Source organism: Amphiura filiformis, chromosome 4 (genome assembly GCF_039555335.1).
Source record: "Amphiura filiformis chromosome 4, Afil_fr2py, whole genome shotgun sequence".
NCBI lineage: Eukaryota > Metazoa > Echinodermata > Ophiuroidea > Amphilepidida > Amphiuridae > Amphiura > Amphiura filiformis.
Genome location: NC_092631.1, coordinates 57,492,062 through 57,509,830, shown reverse-complemented (window position 1 = coordinate 57,509,830; position 17,769 = coordinate 57,492,062). Strand labels below are relative to the sequence as shown.

Sequence of the window (17,769 nt, the reverse complement as noted above, 5' to 3'; positions counted from 1 at the left end):
AATAGGCTGGTGAATAACCAGACTAAAATATTTGAGAATATGACTTTTTTGTTGTGGAGTGCAAATGCAAGATAATCAATTGCCAGAACAGCAAATTAACAGAATGCACGTATGATGATAATTATCATATTTGCATATTTTGAAGAGGTCATAATAAACATTGTTTAATAATAAATGATTTCACTCTTTGGTTACATTATCAACTCTCATAAAGCAATATAAATCGAAATGTTATAATACTGTTTCTGCGAGGACATGTTAGTAAAATACCTATGCCATAAGGACCTATTCGTTCCATAAAGAATATATAATTATACTAGATTTCCTAGCATGTAGTAATGCTAGAGGCACTTGTGAGATAATTAAAATAATAGTCTAAAATAATATATCCAGCTTGAATAGAATTTTAACAATTTATAACTACCTTTGCATTACGCACTTTTTGTGTCTTCTATAATTTTGTCTGCAAGTTCCACACTTGTGTCAGAATCCGATCCATTTCCGGTAGTGCCTTTTGTTGGGGTATCCAGCAGGTTTCCATGTTCACCCAGTTGCTATAACGTATATAGACAAAGTAAAAATTCAAAACACGTATTCAAATTTGACAAATAATTGACCATTTCTTATCATATGTCATGATACTGATTCCCGTTTCTATTTATGCATTTTCGGTATGCCCGTTGAAAGAATCCAATGATTAGCCACTATGCAAATGACATGGGACCCGGACATGGGTTGTAATTTACTAACTAAACATTGCTAAACATTTAGTGCTACTTTCTTAATCAGTCGAATATAATATGTTCTCTAGCATGACTTACACTCTTCACCATGTCCCCATTAACAAATATTTTGCACAGTATCAGCTATCCCCGTGCGTTATAGGATCATATCTGACACTCTTGTCAGAAAACTGAAATTAGTGACATATGTAATGGAGTACCATCTGAAAATTCCGAGGTAGGAATTATTTCCTTGTGTTTGGATCAAAAGTTTAAATCAAAATCAACCTTTTAATTACGTTTTCCTTACCTCTTCTGGGTGTTCGGCTACACCGTCTTTGCACCCCAAAGTATCAGAACCATTCTTATCTCCATCCACTTTTGGTTCATTTTGAACATCCTCGTTATCTTTGCTCTGGGAGCATATGGTATAAATATTAAGCACAAACATGAATAAATATTATTAGTATTTATAGAAGAAGAGTCTTTGAAAAAAAGCATTGCTCCGAATTGTGTATTGTTATCAATCAAAATAAACCAATGAGAGTGGTGTGGAAATGTTATGTGTCTAAATACAGGAATAAAGAAGATGTATTTGACATCTTAGGCATGGGAACAATATCAAATTGCAGAATTATGGGTACTAATGTCATCCGTCAACTCTCAGAAGTTTTATGAATAAAAGATAAATAGCCGAGTTGTGTCCATCACCTGACAAGCGAGTCAATAAACTACGATATAAATAGGCTGGTGAATAACCAGACTAAAATGTTTGAGAATTTGACTTTTTTGTTGTGGAGTGCAAATGCAAGATAATCAATTGCCAGAACAGCAAATTAACAGAATGCACGTATGATGATAATTATCATATTTGCATATTTTGAAGAGGTCATAATAAACATTGTTTAATAATAAATGATTTCACTCTTTGGTTACATTATCAACTCTCATAAAGCAATATAAATCGAAATTTTATAATACTGTTTCTGCGAGGACATGTTAGTAAAATACCTATGCCATACGGACCTATTCGTTCCATAAAGAATATATAATTATACTAGATTTCCTAGTATGTAGTAATGCTAGGGGCACTTGTGAGATAATTAAAATAATAGTCTAAAATAATATATCCAGCTTGAATAGAATTTTAACAATTTATAACTACCTTTGAATTACGCACTTTTGTGTCTTCTATAATTTTGTCTGCAAGTTCCACACTTGTGTCAGAATCCGATCCATTTCCGGTAGTGCCTTTTGTTGGGGTATCCAGCAGGTTTCCATGTTCACCCAGTTGCTATAACGTATATAGACAAAGTAAAAATTCAAAACACGTATTCAAATTTGACAAATAATTGACCATTTCTTATCATATGTCATGATACTGATTCCCGTTTCTATTTATGCATTTTCGGTATGCCCGTTGAAAGAATCCAATGATTAGCCACTATGCAAATGACATTGGACCCGGACATGGGTTGTAATTTACTAACTAAACATTGCTAAACATTTAGTGCTACTTTCTTAATCAGTCGAATATAATATGTTCTCTAGCATGACTTACACTCTTCACCATGTCCCCATTAACAAATAATTTGCACAGTATCAGTTATCCCCGTGCGTTATATGATCATATCTGAAACTCTTGTCAGAAAACTGAAATTAGTGACATATGTAATGGAATACCATCTGAAAATTCCGAGGTAGGAATTATTTCCTTGTGTTTGGATCAAAAGTTTAAATCAAAATCAACCTTTTAATTACGTTTTCCTTACCTCTTCTGGGTGTTCGGCTACACCGTCTTTGCACCCCAAAGTGTCAGAACCATTCTTATCTCCATCCACTTTTGGTTCGTTTGGAACATCCTCGTTATCTTTGCTCTGGGAGCATATGGTATAAATATTAAGCACAAACATGAATAAATATTATTAGTATTAGAAGAAGAGTCTTTGAAAAAAAACATTGCTCCGAATTGTGCATTGTTATCAATCAAAATAAACCAATGAGAGTGGTGTGGAAATGTTATGTATCTAAATACAGGAATAAAGAAGATGTATTTGAAATCTTAGGCATGGGAACAATATCAAATTGCAGGATTCTGGGTACTAATGTCATCCGTCAACTCTCAGAAGTTTTATGAATAAAAGATAAATAGCTGAGTTGTGTCCATCACCTGACAAGCGTCCCCCTTGGTTTCCTCAATTTTCTTCATTTAAAATTTAACAATCCCCCCTCCTGGTTCAACTACAAATTTCAGGTTCGCCCCTAAAGACCCCAAAAAAATTGTGTGTTACCCCCTAAATGTTCCCACTCCCCCCTCTGTCATAAATAACGATCGCTCCCTAACTAGCATGTAGTATTGAAAGTGACACTTGTTGTCAGATAACTAAAATAATAGTAATATATCCAGATTTAATAGAATTTTAACAATTTATAACTACCTTTGCATTACGCACTTTTGTGTCTTCTATAATTTTGTCTGCAAGTTCCACACTTGTGTCAGAATCAGATCCATTTCCGGTAGTGCCTTTTGTTGGGGTATCCAGCAGGTTTTCATGTTCACCCAGTTGCTATAACGTATATAGACAAAGTAAAAATTCAAAACACGTATTCAAATTTGACAAATAATTGACCATTTCTTATCATATGTCATGATACTGATTCCCGTTTCTATTTATGCATTTTCAGTATGCCCGTTGAAAGAATCAAATGATTAGCCACTATGCAAATGACATGGGACCCGGATATTGGTTCTAATTTACCATGTTTACTCACCAAGCATTGCTAAACATTTAGTGCTACTTTCTTAATCAGTCGAATATAACATGTTCTCCAGCATGACTTATAACCTCCACCATGTCCCAATTAACAAGTATTTTGCACAGTATCAGCTATCCCCGTGCATTATATCATATCTGACACGTTGTCAGAAAACTAAAATTAGTGACATATCCAGGTTGAGTAGAATCTTATTAATTCATATCTACCTTTGAATTACACATTTCTGTGTCTTCTATTATATCGTCTGCAAAGTCCACAGTTGTGTCAGAATCAGATCTAGTTCCGGTAGTACCCTTTGTTGGGGTAGCTAGAAGGTTTCCATGTTCACCGCGTTGCTATAACATACAGAGAAAAATTAAAATTCAAATTACATATTCAAACTTGACAAATAATTGACCATTTACTGTTATCATAATACCATTATACTGCTTTCCATTTCTATTTATGCATTTTTAGTATGTCCGTTGAAAGCATCAGATGAATTGCCATGCAAATGATATGGGCCCCGGACATGGGTTCTAATTAGCTCACCAAGTATTGCTTAACATTTAGTGCGGGTACTTTCTTAAAGCCTTAATGTACGATCTTTTTTCACAATTTACCTTTATTTTTTTCAAACCCGATTTTTTGGCATATTTGTAATACTTACACATGTTCTAACTTAAATCTATGAGCAAACTGTCAAATTCGCCCTATTTGTAGTAACACGGGATGATTTTCTGTTGGTCCGACATAAAATCATAATTTTTTAGATTGTGATTTTATGTCGGCCACGATCGCAAACCGTAGTCTCCTACAAAACTAGTTTGGTTACGCTCCCTCTACATGTGGAGGGAGCGTACCTGGGGGCCACTGTAGTGGTGAAGGGGGTATCAGGCGCGTCCGTGGACTCTCATAAAGCACCCTAAACAAGTATTTCTGAGACTGAAATTTTCACCCCTAAACAAGTATAAGTAGCACGATTTGCTACCCTAAACAAGTAGTTGTCTTTCACCCAACCCTAAACAAGTAATTTATGCAATTATTACCCCTAAACAAGTAAACACACAGAAACAGGTACTTTTAATCCTAAATAAGAAGTTGCTGCCTTCAGAAGCTTTTTGTCGATGTGCCGGCGGCTCTGCATGCCAGAGTCTGGTTCAAGTCAAGAAACATGTTAAAGCTTACCTCACAGGTCATGCAGTATGTCCAATATTCTCAAGATTTTTGTGCCAATAATTTCCCATTTTTGGATCACAGGTCCAACCCTTTGGATTGAAATATTAGAATTTATTTTTTGGGATTGGGATGTACCCAATTCTCCACATTTCCAAGAATTTTGAACTGCAAGTCCAACCCAAATGACGACCATGGCGATTGCAAACCATACATTATGAAGTTGGAAGACAAACATGGCCAGTCTCGCTTGGTCTATTTCCTAATTTCGTCTACATTTAAAACATCCTGGAGCATTAATTATCATGCTGGATTTAGTGGTAAATCCAACCAATCCTGAAACTCATTGATTTATATTAAAGGAAAGCCAGCAAATAGTTCCAAATTATTCAATCGGCGTGTTTGTAAATACCCCGGTAAAATGTAACACATGTCAAAAGTTCGTTCACACAGCTTGTTTACAAAGTTCGTGGTTGCATTGGGCAGGAAGCTTATCAAGACTATCATGAATATTGATGAGTTTAAAAGTGGTTCAGCCAATTGGAAAGTCTCTTATATTTTTCCTCATATTGACTCCACAGTTAAGAAAAAGGCATAACGCATGCTGATTGGTTGTATGTTCTGGCCAGGTTGTGACCTTGTCCGGGGACCTCGTGTTTAGTATGCTAGCTGAGCCAGTAGGGATCTGTCATCGCGGAGAGCTGAAGGCTGGCTTTTGGGGTGTAGCATTGAAGTAGGGAGAAAAGACCGCAGATTTTTCTTTCACTTTTCAAGAATGCAGGAGAAAGCACAAAATCCCAAACATGGCAAAACTACCCTAAGTACGTAAGAGCTCCAAAAACATACCCTTTTACACGAATTTTACATGAATTTGATACCCTATTCACGTTACGCACGTAACGTGGCCCAAAAAAAAAAAATACCCTTTTTACGTGAATTTACGGACGCGCCTGATACCCCCCTTCACCACTACAGTGGCCCCCCCGGGGGAGCGTAACCAAACTGGCCGCGTAGGAGACTAACTCTGAGGCCGCACTCGCTGTCATAATCCAAATAGTGCGAGATGTTTCGAGTGATAGAGGTGAAGTTTATGATGTTGTTTCTTTGCAAATTCCCAATGTTTTTCGCGTCCAAATATATTAGGAACTTTCATAATGATTGCATATTATCATTTTGGAAAAAAAAGAAAAATTTAAAAATTTAAAAAGATCGTACATTAAGGCTTTAATCAGTCGAATATAACATGTTCTCCAGCATGACTTATAATCTTCACCATGTCCCCATTAACAATGTATTTGAAATCTTAGGCATGGGAACAATATCAAATTGCAGGATTATGGGTCAAATACTAATGTCATCCGTCAACTCTCCTAAGTTTTTGAATAAAAGATAAATAGCTGAGTTGTGTCCATCACCTGACAAGCACTGACAAGAGTGTCAACACACGGATATAAATAGGCTGGTAAATAACCAGACGAAAATGTTTGAGAATATGACTTTTTTGTTGTGATTGCAAATGCAAGATAATCACTTGCCAGAACAGCAAATTAACAGAATACAAGTATGCTGATAATAATCATATTTGCTCATTTTGAAGTGGTCATAATAAACATTGTTTAATAATAAATCAGTTCACTCTATGGTTACATTAACAACTTTCATAAAGCAATATAAATCGAAATAATACTGGTTCTGTGAGGACATGTTAGTAAAATACCAATGTCATAAGGACATATTCGTTTTATAAAGAATATATATATATTCAAAATTTCCTAGCATGTAGTATTGAAAGTGACACTTGTTATCACATAACTAACATAGTAATATATCCAGATTGAATAGAATTTGATCAATTTATAACTACCTTTGCATTACGCACTTTTGTGTCTTCTATAATTTTGTCTGCAAGTTCCACACTTGTGTCAGAATCCGATCCATTTCCGGTAGTGCCTTTTGTTGGGGTATCCAGCAGGTTTCCATGTTCATCCAGTTGCTATAAGGTACAGAGACAAAGTAAAAATTCAAAACACGTATTCAAATTTGACAAATAATTGACCATTTCTTATCATATGTCATGATACTGATTCCCGTTTCTATTGATGCATTTTCGGTAAGCCCGTTGAAAGAATCAAATGATTTAATAGCCACTATGCAAATGACATGGGACCCGGACATGGGTTCTAATTTACTCACCAAGCATTACTAAACATTAACTGCAACTTTCTTAATCAGTCGAATATAATGTTCTCCAGCATGACTTATACCTTCACCATGTCCCATTCATACACTCTTAGAACCACATAGCCAATCAGAAAAGCCGTTGGTAAAATACGCTTAGTGCATTAACCTATAATTAACAAATATTTTGCACAGTATCAGCTAACCCCGTGCATTATATCATATCTGACACTTTGTCAGAAAACTAAAATTAGTGACATGTCCAGGTTGAGAAGAATCTTATTAATTCATATCTACCTTTGAATTACACACTTCTGTGTCTTCTAATATTTCGTCTGGAAAGTCCATAGTTGTGTCAGAATCAGATCTATTTCCGCTAGTGCCCATTGTTGGGGTAGCCAACAGGCTTCCATGTTCACCCTGTTGCTACAACATACAGAGAAAAAGTAAAAATTCAAATTACATATTCAAACTTGACAAATAATTGACCATTTACTGTTATCATAATACCATTATACTGCTTTCCATTTCTATTTATGCGTTTTTAGTATGTCCGTTGAAAGCATCAGATGAATTGCCATGAAAATGATATGGGCCCCGGACATGAGCTCACCAAGTATTGCTTAACATTTAGTGCGGGTACTTTCTTAATCAGTCGAATATAATATGTTCTCAAGCATGACTTGTACTCTTCACCATGTCCCCATTAACGAGTATCTTGCACAGTATCAGCTATCCCCGTGCGTTACATCATTTCTGACACTTTGTCAGAAAATTAAAATTAGTGACATATCCAGGCTGAGTAGAATCTTATTAATTCATATCTACCTTTGAATTACACACTTTTGTGTCTTCTATTATATCGTCTGCAAAGTCCACAGTTGTGTCAGAATCAGATCTATTTCCGGTAGTGCCCTTTGTTGGGGTAGCCAGCAGGTTTCCATGTTCACCCAGTTGCTATAACGTATATAGACAAAGTAAAAATTCAAAACACGTATTCAAATTTGACAAATAATTGACCATTTCTTATCATATGTCATGATACTGATTCCCGTTTCTATTTATGCATTTTCGGTATGCCCGTTGAAAGAATCAAATGATTAGCCACTATGCAAATGACATAGGACCCGGATATTGGTTTTAGTTTGCTCACCAAGCATTGCTAAACATATATGGTACTCTCTTAATCAGTCTAATATTATGTTCTCCAGCATGACTTATAACCTTCACCATGTCCCATTAACAAATATTTTGCACAGTATCAGCTATCCCCGTGCATTATATCATATCTGACACTTTGTCAGAAAACTAAGATTAGTGACATATCCAGGTTGCGTAGCATATTATTAATTCATATCTACCTTTGAATTACACACTTTTGTGTCTTCTATTATTTCGTCTGCAAAGTCCACAGTTGTGTCAGAATCAGATCTATTTCCGGTAGTACCCTTTGTTGGGGTAGCCAGCAGATTTCCATGTTCACGCTGTTGCTATAACATACAGAGAAAAAGTAAAAATTCAAATTACATATTCAAACTTGACAAATAATTGACCATTTACTGTTATCATAATACCATTATACTGCTTTCCATTTCTATTTAATGCATTTTCAGTATGTCTGTTGAAAGCATCAGATGAATTGCCATGCAAATGATATGGGCCCGGACATGGGTTCTAATTAGCTCACCAAGTATTGCTAAACATTTAGTGCGGGTACTTTCGTAATAGACGGGCAAGCTTATTTTATTATTTTCACCGCCCATCCAGTATTATTCCAACTGCCATACTCTCTACAACAGCAATCGGCGTGGTCATCAAAATATTTTTGCCAGAAAGTCAACTATGCAACTTACTCCTAAATTGGGGTATCTTTACCTTATAAGGGACTAATGGCGGCGTCAAAATAACCATATAATCTGTCACTGATGTCGTGTTTTAAATTGGTGGATGCTCTATATTCTATTCATCATGTTCAAGATATCTTTTGTTGTGAATCACCTGTCGTAAAATCTACGACCTCTGGCAACACCATCTCGCCACTGGCCAGTGACCAATTGCCGACAGACTAACAGACGGCCTGAAGATGCACCTAGGATAAGGTGTGAAACCGTTGCCTCTCAAAACCGTGAGTCCAGTTGAATAGTTTTAACAAGTCTAATTTTATTTTTGATTATACCTGGATGAATGACAACCTTCAAAAACGAAATCACCTGTCGTATTATGTATATTATAATATATATGCGGCGTCTGGTGAGTTTCTGCTCAACTCTGTGGTACTTACTGACATGTCCTGCTCATCTTTCAAGATATCTGCAACACCACTTGCGTAAGACCTTTAACATAAATAACATAAAATATTATTTTCTCTTAATTCACAAAAATAATCGGCATTTTTACACATGAAAAACTGAAATAAATACCTCACTATATCTTTAACTTAAATGCACAGTACTATCCAGCAAACACAAAACGTTTTTTACATCATTCGCAAAAGGTTGTCAGAAAATGTTTAAATAAGTGGTTATATAAAGGGTATAACATTAAATAACATTTGTTGAAAACCTACTGCATAACGTTATTTAAGTGTTGACAAAATATTTGGCAAAATTGTTTGCAAAAAATAGTTCGCAATAACATTTTGAAAACATTTTAAAAATGTGTTTTCATACAAAACGTTTTCATGACCTTTATATAACCCTACAGTTTAATGTTATTAAAACGTTTTTACCTAAGCCAAAACCCAAAATATAACTTGTGTATAACGTGTTTATGTTTGCTGGGTATCTAGGTAACAGCAAGAACTGTTACCCCAAAATTCATTCATATTTATTTTATAGCTTAGTGTCAAAATACAAGTCCAGTGCCCCAGAAGGATCAGTACCCAGCACTGTTATATTTGTATTTTAAATTTCAGATTCTTTAACAAATTTAAAGTTAGGATTGTTCCCTTTCATTGTGCTCAATAAGGTATTTGCGTGTTATGAACAGGTTGGTGTTCAATCCCAGGTCGGTCATAGCGAAAAAATGAGGAGTAAAACAGATTATTAAAGCCATAATGTACGATCTTATAATATGAAATTGGTTAATTTTTTTCAAACATGATTTTTTTGTGTGCATATTTGTAATGTTTACACATGTCCGAACTTGCACCTAAATGGAATCGGCCAAATCTGTTGTCAACAGAGCAAATCATAATTTAAAGTTCGACATAAATTATTATCATAATTTAAAAATAATTATGATAATATGTCCTCCCATAGAACTGCGTGTTAAATGGTCAAAATAACCTGGGGTTTCTTTCACTTTACCTTGTTATTTCAACCTAAAATGGACAGCAACCCTAACTATTACTAATATTATTTCAACATTTTGAATAAAGAATAACAAAATTTAAATTTGACGGAAATCGTACATTAAGGCTTTAAGGGGCACCGATCGTTCTGGGACAACCTGTATTTCACGGGCACAACATGAAAGGTTACCTCTTTTGCTGCTGTACCAGTACAATCGGTTGATAAATAGAAAGTTCATCTAGATGCGTGTCCACGAAATGGTGTTTTACCTCATCGGCTGTTGCAAATAATTTGCCACAAGTTTTGCATCCTGTGTAGCTGTTCATAAATATTATGATAATAAAAATAATAATAATAATAATAATAATAATAATAATAATAATAATAATAATAATAATAATAATAATAATACAAATGCAGATTATGATTCTAATAATAATAATAATAATAATAATAATAATACAAATGCAGATTATGATTCTATGAGACCCGGCGAAGAGTAATAGATAATTACTTCTGTATATCATCTGTCACGATCTCCATACAAGTTTTTCGTTTACAGCTAGTTGGACATAATTATTATGAATATTAGAATGTTTTTTTATTTTATTTATTTATTTATTTATTTATTTATTTATTTATTTATTTATTTATTTATTTTTTATTTATTTATTTATTTATTTATTTATTTATTTATTTTTTATTTATTTATTTTTTTCATAATGAGCCCGTCAAATGGGGTGACTCGCTTTGTTCGAAAGGCTGGACACATTTCACCCATCTTCGAGAAGGCGGCCCTAGGACACTATCAATAATTTACAAACACAATTCTGGTTTTCCTCTATGTAATGAAATGTGCCGAGAAACTTGTTCATAAACCCGTTGAATATTATATTGCAAAATGCAACTTCAAACGACTCGGGCCTCTTACATTCTACCCAATATACTTAGTAGCATGTGTTTAGGCTTTTTCACTCAACCTCAACATCCTTACCACATGGGGTGCTACTAGATGAAATAAAAAATCTGATCAAACAATTTCTTACCGTTTTGGTGATAGTTTCCTTTTTGGCTTTCGTCTAGGCTTGTCCTCTTCTTTTATCAATGACTTTGGTTTGAGTAACATATTGGCCCCTTTTGTCTTCATTTTCAACTGTGTGAGTGATTCCTTTCCAGCTGTAATCATAATTTCATCGATTTTTTCTCGAAAAAATCTAGGAGATAAACGCATTGCAAAAGTCACATTATGAACAAGATTTTGATTACGAAATGTAAATCAATAGTGGCTACAATTGATTAAAAAAAGGTACAAGTCTTTATTAAAAATGGCCCATCATTAATTTCGAATAAGTGTGGGTTGGTAGGGGTGTGTAGGTGTTTGTGCGTAATAACTATCTCAAAAAAAGTAACTAACCCCACTTAAATAATGAACATTATTCAAAAACGGGTGATTGTATCACAAATCTCTCAAGTGCGTTGGAAGCAGAATTTATTTCTGCACATTGTGACACCTCATTTGCAGCAATTGACTAAATATTGACGTCACAGCGTACATTTAAATCAATGTAACCCAAGCTTTGAAAGTTGCAGTAAATTGTATTGATTTTGTATTCAGTGTAATGGAAGGAAATCTGTGTAATGATATCTGAGTGTTTTTGTATTGTAAAAAATTTGTATGTAAGCTAGTGCAACTTTCAAATCTGGACCTCACTACATTAAATTGACCGGGGTTTTATTGTTTTCTGGGCTATCATATCAAATGAGGTGTAAAAATGCGCAGAAATAAATTCTGCTTCCAACGCATTTTACAGATTTGTAATACAATAACCCCTTTTTGAATAATGACCATTATTTAAGGGGGGTTAGTTACTTTTTTTGAGATGTTTAGAATTATATATATTACTAAACTATTTGATGTATTGAAACTTAATCCCAAGTTAAGCAGCAATTGGGTCACTGTAATTTCATTGTCGATCAGTGATACATACCTCCCGTCATTGAGAGATGGCTGGGTTGTGTCCATTACCTTAGTTGTGTCCATCAGCTGATAACAAGGCAGAGAAAATTAAAAAAAATAATAATAGAGTTAGTACACTACGGTATAAAATAGGTCTGTCAATGGCGAGAAGAAAATGCTTGACAACAGTACTATTTTCTTGTTGAGTGCAGGTGCAAGATCATTTGCAAGACCAACAAGATAACAGAAATGAACATATCATGTCAATTTTTAATAGTTACCAAATTATTTGTTAGTTTTGAAGTAAACAAAATATACAAAAAAACTTTTAAAAATTACATCAATAAATCAGTTCACTCTTTGGTTATGTAAACAGCCTTCATAAAACATGGAACGCTAATCTTTACCTTTGTTTTAAACACTTCTGTATCTTCTATTGTTTCGTCTTCAAATTCTACAGTTGTGTCAGAATCTGATCCATTCTCGGCAGTGTCTTTTCTGTCTTTTAGTGGGGCATCCAGCTGATTTCTATCTTGACTACGTTGCTATCATAATATACAGAAACAAAGTAAAATTTCAAAACGCATATACAGAATTTGCATATAATTGACCCATCTTGATATCATAATATACTGTTTTAATGATTCTAGATTATATTCGTACATTTGTTACCGTGTCCTTAGAAGCACTGTCTTGTATTGACATGAGCCCAAATTTGTATTATTTTGTAAACAGTTATGATGGTATTTTCTTATTCAGTCTAATAAATATTGTTCCCCAGCAGGTGGATATAATACTGTCATTCAAATACATGTACATGCTATAATGCAGAATACGTCTACACAACTTCGTACTACATGTACGTCGTACTGAAAATGACACTTCATCATAAAACTCAAATTGGCGATATTTCCATGTTGGATAAACTTTCATCAATGATCTCTACCTGTGTATTATTCACTACTACGGTTGTGTCAGAATCAGATCCCTCCCCGGTAGTGCCTTTTGTTCTGGTATCCATCAGGTTTCCATGTTCACCACGTTCATGACGTTGCTATTATAACATGAACAAAAGTAAAAATTCAAAAACACATAATATTTGACCATTATACCATTATACTGATTCCTGATTTTATTTATACATTGCTACCTTTTCCATGCCTTATATCACTTTAATGTTCAGATTTCACTATTCAATTACAACATATAGTTGGTCTTCTTGCATGTCTTCTGCATGCTCGTAAATGACAGTCCTCCACAAGCGCGGATCCAGGCATTGGCGCACCCGGCCATTTCTCCGCCCCCCTTTTTTTTCCGAGGGTCCTATCTTTTATTATTTTTTACAATTTTGTTGGAAACATAAATAAAACCATTTGTTTTGCTCTCCATTTGTGGATGTGTTATCATGGTTATGGAAGATTTTGATCATCATCAACGATCTCCCATTCGGTGGCGGATAGGCCTACAGACAGGGTCATACCCGGCCCATACCCCCTTTCATGTTCAAGGGGAAAATGCGACGGGCACTGAACATTAAAAACGCGTTATAATAGTGAATGTCTAAATATAGTTTGAAATTGTTTCAATTAGGCATTTATTTTTTCCAAATACTGAGGGGACGTATCCTCCCTCAAAACACCCTCCCTCCGTGTAGGCCTATGGATAAAGAAGTGCCAACTTTAGCTGTTTTTGGACCATTTGCGGATCCAGGGGGAGTGCACAGCCCCCCCCCCTTCACGGCTAAAAAGAAGGAGGAAGGGTTCACATTTGCCAACAAATCCAGTAGGCGGATTCAATGCTGACTTCAAATTCAATCCATGCATGCTTTAGCAGGCCGGTCCTATAATTACGACTCTCAAGTCTCAAGTGTCCGTCGGGGCCAAAGTGTTAGCCGGGTCTTCATAGTGTCGACCGTGCCGATGCATCTCTATTTTGCATTTTGTGCTCCTTTTTTTTCAAAAATCTTGGATCCGCGCCTGGCCCTCCAGCTTACTTCCGTCATAGAGTTAACAAATTGCTTTATCATATGGCCTAGTGTTGGCATCACAATCGACAATGTTTTTTTTACGTTTTTCTTACCTCTTTTGGGTGTTCAGCTACACTGTTTTTGCATCCAAAAGTGTCCAAAATATTCTTTTCTGTATCCACTTGTGGTTTATTTCGAACATCCTAAATGTTAAGCACAAACATACAAACTCAGATTATGCCAAGAAACCGCCGTATTTCAGCGGCACTTCTGTGCTAATTGTGTGCTTCGCAAGACAACATGACTTGCTACCAAAGGTGAAAATAAGAAATGATGAACCAGGGGCTCCTTTTTATGCAAAATGGCCCCTGGTTCACTTCATTCAACATGGAACCAGGGGCCACTTCTAATCAACAAAGGGCCAATATTTGTTCTGAATAAGTTCATCATGCATTAATGGCTATGCCTATGGAATTGAATTTTTGGGCGTAGTGACCAGGGGCCAGTTTCTGAAGAAAAGTGTCCCATGGTCAGCTTAAATTTAGATGGGACAGGGGTCATTTCAGGGTTTCTGGGGGCTAAACGGCTCCCGTCTCCCACTTATTTTCGCCCTTGCTTGCTACACATTAATGCCCCAGAACCGGTATTGATATCAGGCGTATGTAACGAGTTGCTCCGACCACTATGAACTGCGACGCGGCTATGAGGTCATATGCGCTCAGAGGGAAATAGTAAAACTATTTGCCAGGGAAGATAGTACTTTGAATAGTAGGCCTACCCCGTTCCCACATCGATCGGCTTTTTGACTGCTTTGAAAAACATAGCAAAACTATTTTTGGTCACAGGATACTCGTTTAACTAATTATTAAATGACCGAGAATATATCAATGAAGGATATAATAAAACAAATACAGCATGTTCCATTTCGGGGAGGTATTAAAGAGTTTTGACTAGGCCTACTTCCCCTCAAAACATGTTGTATTTGTATTACTCGTCACTAAGTTTACCCTATAGGCCTACCTATAGGCCTACGGTAACTGTTCAAGTCTGCTGCTGATGTCTTTTGCACGCATATGTCTTGACGAACAAAATGTCAACAATGTATAATAATAAAGATTTGTTGGTGTCTGTTGTCCATCCATCTTTACTTATCTAATTTATTTAAAATAATCAAATAATTCGGGTTTTAGTAATCGGTATCCTACACTATGGAGCTTCCCGTCTGATCATGAATCAGTTCTCCATTTATTGGTCCATACATAGGCCTACCTGTGTATTATCTTTTTCCATATGTTCTTTTGCAATGTCGCGCAAGAGAATAACAGCCATCAGTTGTTTTTTGTCAACATCTGCGTTGTGCATGTCTCTATACTGATTGGGCATCTAGATGACATATGAAATACAAGCAAACAATAAATGCATGCAAATCTAAGGATAAAGATTCTTTATTACACTGATTTGTTTAAACATAGTGTTTTAAATGCAATTTTCACTCTACCTTACAGATCCCCGTTAAAGATACATCATAAGCCCCCGCAAAATTTTACAGCTTAAACCAATAAAATTCAGTGTATGCCTACATGGTGTGCCTGTCTTAAACCTGTTAGGTCTTTATGTCGCTCTTTTCATGTCCCTTTCATGACCCTCCCTCCGCGTATGGATAATGAAGTGCCCACTTTAGCTGTTTAATTTAGACCAGTTGCGGATCCAGGGGAAGGCACAGCCACCCCCCCACCCCTTCGCGGCTAAAAAAACAGGAGGAAGAGGGAGAAGAGAAAGGACGAAAAGTAGAAAAAAGGAGAGAAAAGGGAGTAGAAGAGGAAACATTCAATTGAATACATGAAACCAAAACCCACCCAAGTCCATGGGAAGTGATTTTGAGAAAAAAACCTGTGTATCATTTTAATTCCTTCAGTTAGATTTACCTGGTCAATATGGAAAGTTGTACGTGCAAATGGGTGGGTTAAACTGTATTAGATATGACGATTAGCATTTCACGGACTTCGTGGGGTTCATTTTAAATTCTGCCCTTGGGTGGTTTTTTGAATCATATATACAAAGACAATAATGTTGGAAAGATAATACAAAATAAAGCACACAGTTATGTATAATGTTGATAAGCATTCTGCCATGTAATATAAACCACACACTTTCCTTGATTAAACCCATTTTTTTCAAAAGTCAGTCTCCAGCAATCATGTTACAAGTGGACTTTTATACATAATGGATTCAATCAGTGTGTTACAAGACTCAAATCATGGACTTGGGTTGATTCTTTCATACATGCTATTTTTCACATGCTTAATAGACACAGAGGATGAATTTGAGTTGTTCTTTCAAACATATGACAGGCCTATTCTTTCAAACATTATGACAGGCCTATGTATAGCAACACTTTCCCATGCTTAACTCAATTTGGCCAAAGTATGGACTTGGGTGGCTTTTGTATTCATATATTTTCAATTGCATGTATAGGCCCAAGCCTACTTTACTGTGATTATTTTAGGCATTACTTGAAGGCGTGTCCTAGGCCGATACGCAGGGCCTGTCACATTTGTCAACAAAGCCAGTAGGCGGACGCAATGCTAACTTCAAAATCAATCTATGCATGCTTTATAGCAAGCCGGCCCTAATTGCGACTTTCAAGTCTAATATATAGTGTCCATCGGGGCCAAAGTGTTAGTCGGGTCTTAGTGATACCGTGCCGATGCATTTCCATTTGTGCTCCCCTTTTTTCAAAAATCCTGGATCCGCGTCTGGTCGTCCAGCTAGAGTTAACAAATATTATTTGCTTTATCATATGGCCTAGTGTTGGCATCACAATCGACAATGTTTTTATTACGTTTTTCTTACCTCTTTTGGGTGTTCAGCTACACTGTTTTTGCATCCAAAAGTGTCCGAACTATTCTTTTCTGTATCCACTTGTGGTTTATTTCGAACATCCTAAATGTTAAGCACAAACATGAAGAAACATTATTAGTGTTCGAAGAGTCTTTAAAAAAAAGACAAGCATTGCTTAGAATCAAAATAAACAAAATGCGCGTGATGTGCAAATGTTATGCGTCTATAAAATTAAATCTTAGGCATGGAAACAATAGCAAATTGCAGGACTAAGGGTACTAATGTCATCTGTTAACGCTCAGAAGGTTTTTGAACAAATCAACCGAATAAAACATGTTCTCCAGCATGACTTATAATCTTCACCATGTCCCCATTAACAAGTATTTTGCACAGTATCAGCTATCCCTGTGCATCATATCTGACACTTTGTCAGAAATTAAAATTAGTGAGATATCCAGGTTGAGTAGAATCTTATTAATTTATATCTACCTTTGAATTACACACTTTTGTGTCTTCTATTATTTCGTCTGCAAAGTCTACAGTTGTGTCAGAATCAGATCTATTTCCGGTAGTGCCTTTTGTTGGGGTAACCAGCAGGTTTCCATGTTTATCCCGTTGCTATCATAACATACAGAGACAATGTAAAAATTCGAAAAACATATTCAAATTTTGCAAATAGAAGTTTTTTGAATAAAAGATAAAATAGCTGAGTTCTGTCCATCACCTGACAAGCACTGACAAGAGAGTCAATAAACTACAATATAAATAGGCTGGTGAATAACCAGACCAAAATGTTTGAGAATATGACTATTTTGTTGTGGAATGCAAATGCAAGCTAATCACTTGCCAGAACAGCAAATTGACAGAATGCACGAATGA

The 17,769-nt window shown here is 35.7% G+C and overlaps 2 protein-coding genes across 2 annotated transcripts in view; both read right to left on the bottom strand.

Annotated features, from left to right (window-relative positions):
- The window catches only part of LOC140151122 (sphingomyelin phosphodiesterase-like), a 496,863-nt gene that overhangs the window by 183,235 nt on the left and 295,859 nt on the right, over positions 1-17,769 (bottom strand). The window lies entirely within an intron of this gene.
- LOC140149570 (uncharacterized) lies at positions 432-14,973 on the bottom strand. Its single transcript, XM_072171649.1, has 18 exons — positions 14,962-14,973; positions 14,163-14,252; positions 13,030-13,137; positions 12,491-12,628; positions 12,115-12,170; positions 11,173-11,340; positions 10,316-10,444; positions 9,115-9,166; positions 8,195-8,323; positions 7,662-7,790; positions 7,131-7,259; positions 6,520-6,648; positions 3,707-3,835; positions 3,161-3,289; positions 2,495-2,599; positions 1,888-2,016; positions 1,033-1,137; positions 432-554 (listed from the first exon to the last, which is right to left on the bottom strand). The coding sequence occupies exons 1-18, from the start codon at positions 14,971-14,973 to the stop codon at positions 432-434; spliced, it is 1,989 nt and encodes a 662-aa protein (XP_072027750.1).

Bases quoted from the DNA above. Each gene is read 5' to 3' on its own strand.
- LOC140149570 (XM_072171649.1), bottom strand. The intron at 12,629-13,029 runs GTAGAGATCATT...ATATTATGATAG, and splicing joins TAGTAGTGAATAATACACAG to CAACGTAGTCAAGATAGAAA. The intron at 3,836-6,519 runs GTAGTTATAAAT...TGTATGTTATAG, and splicing joins CAAAAGTGCGTAATGCAAAG to CAACGCGGTGAACATGGAAA.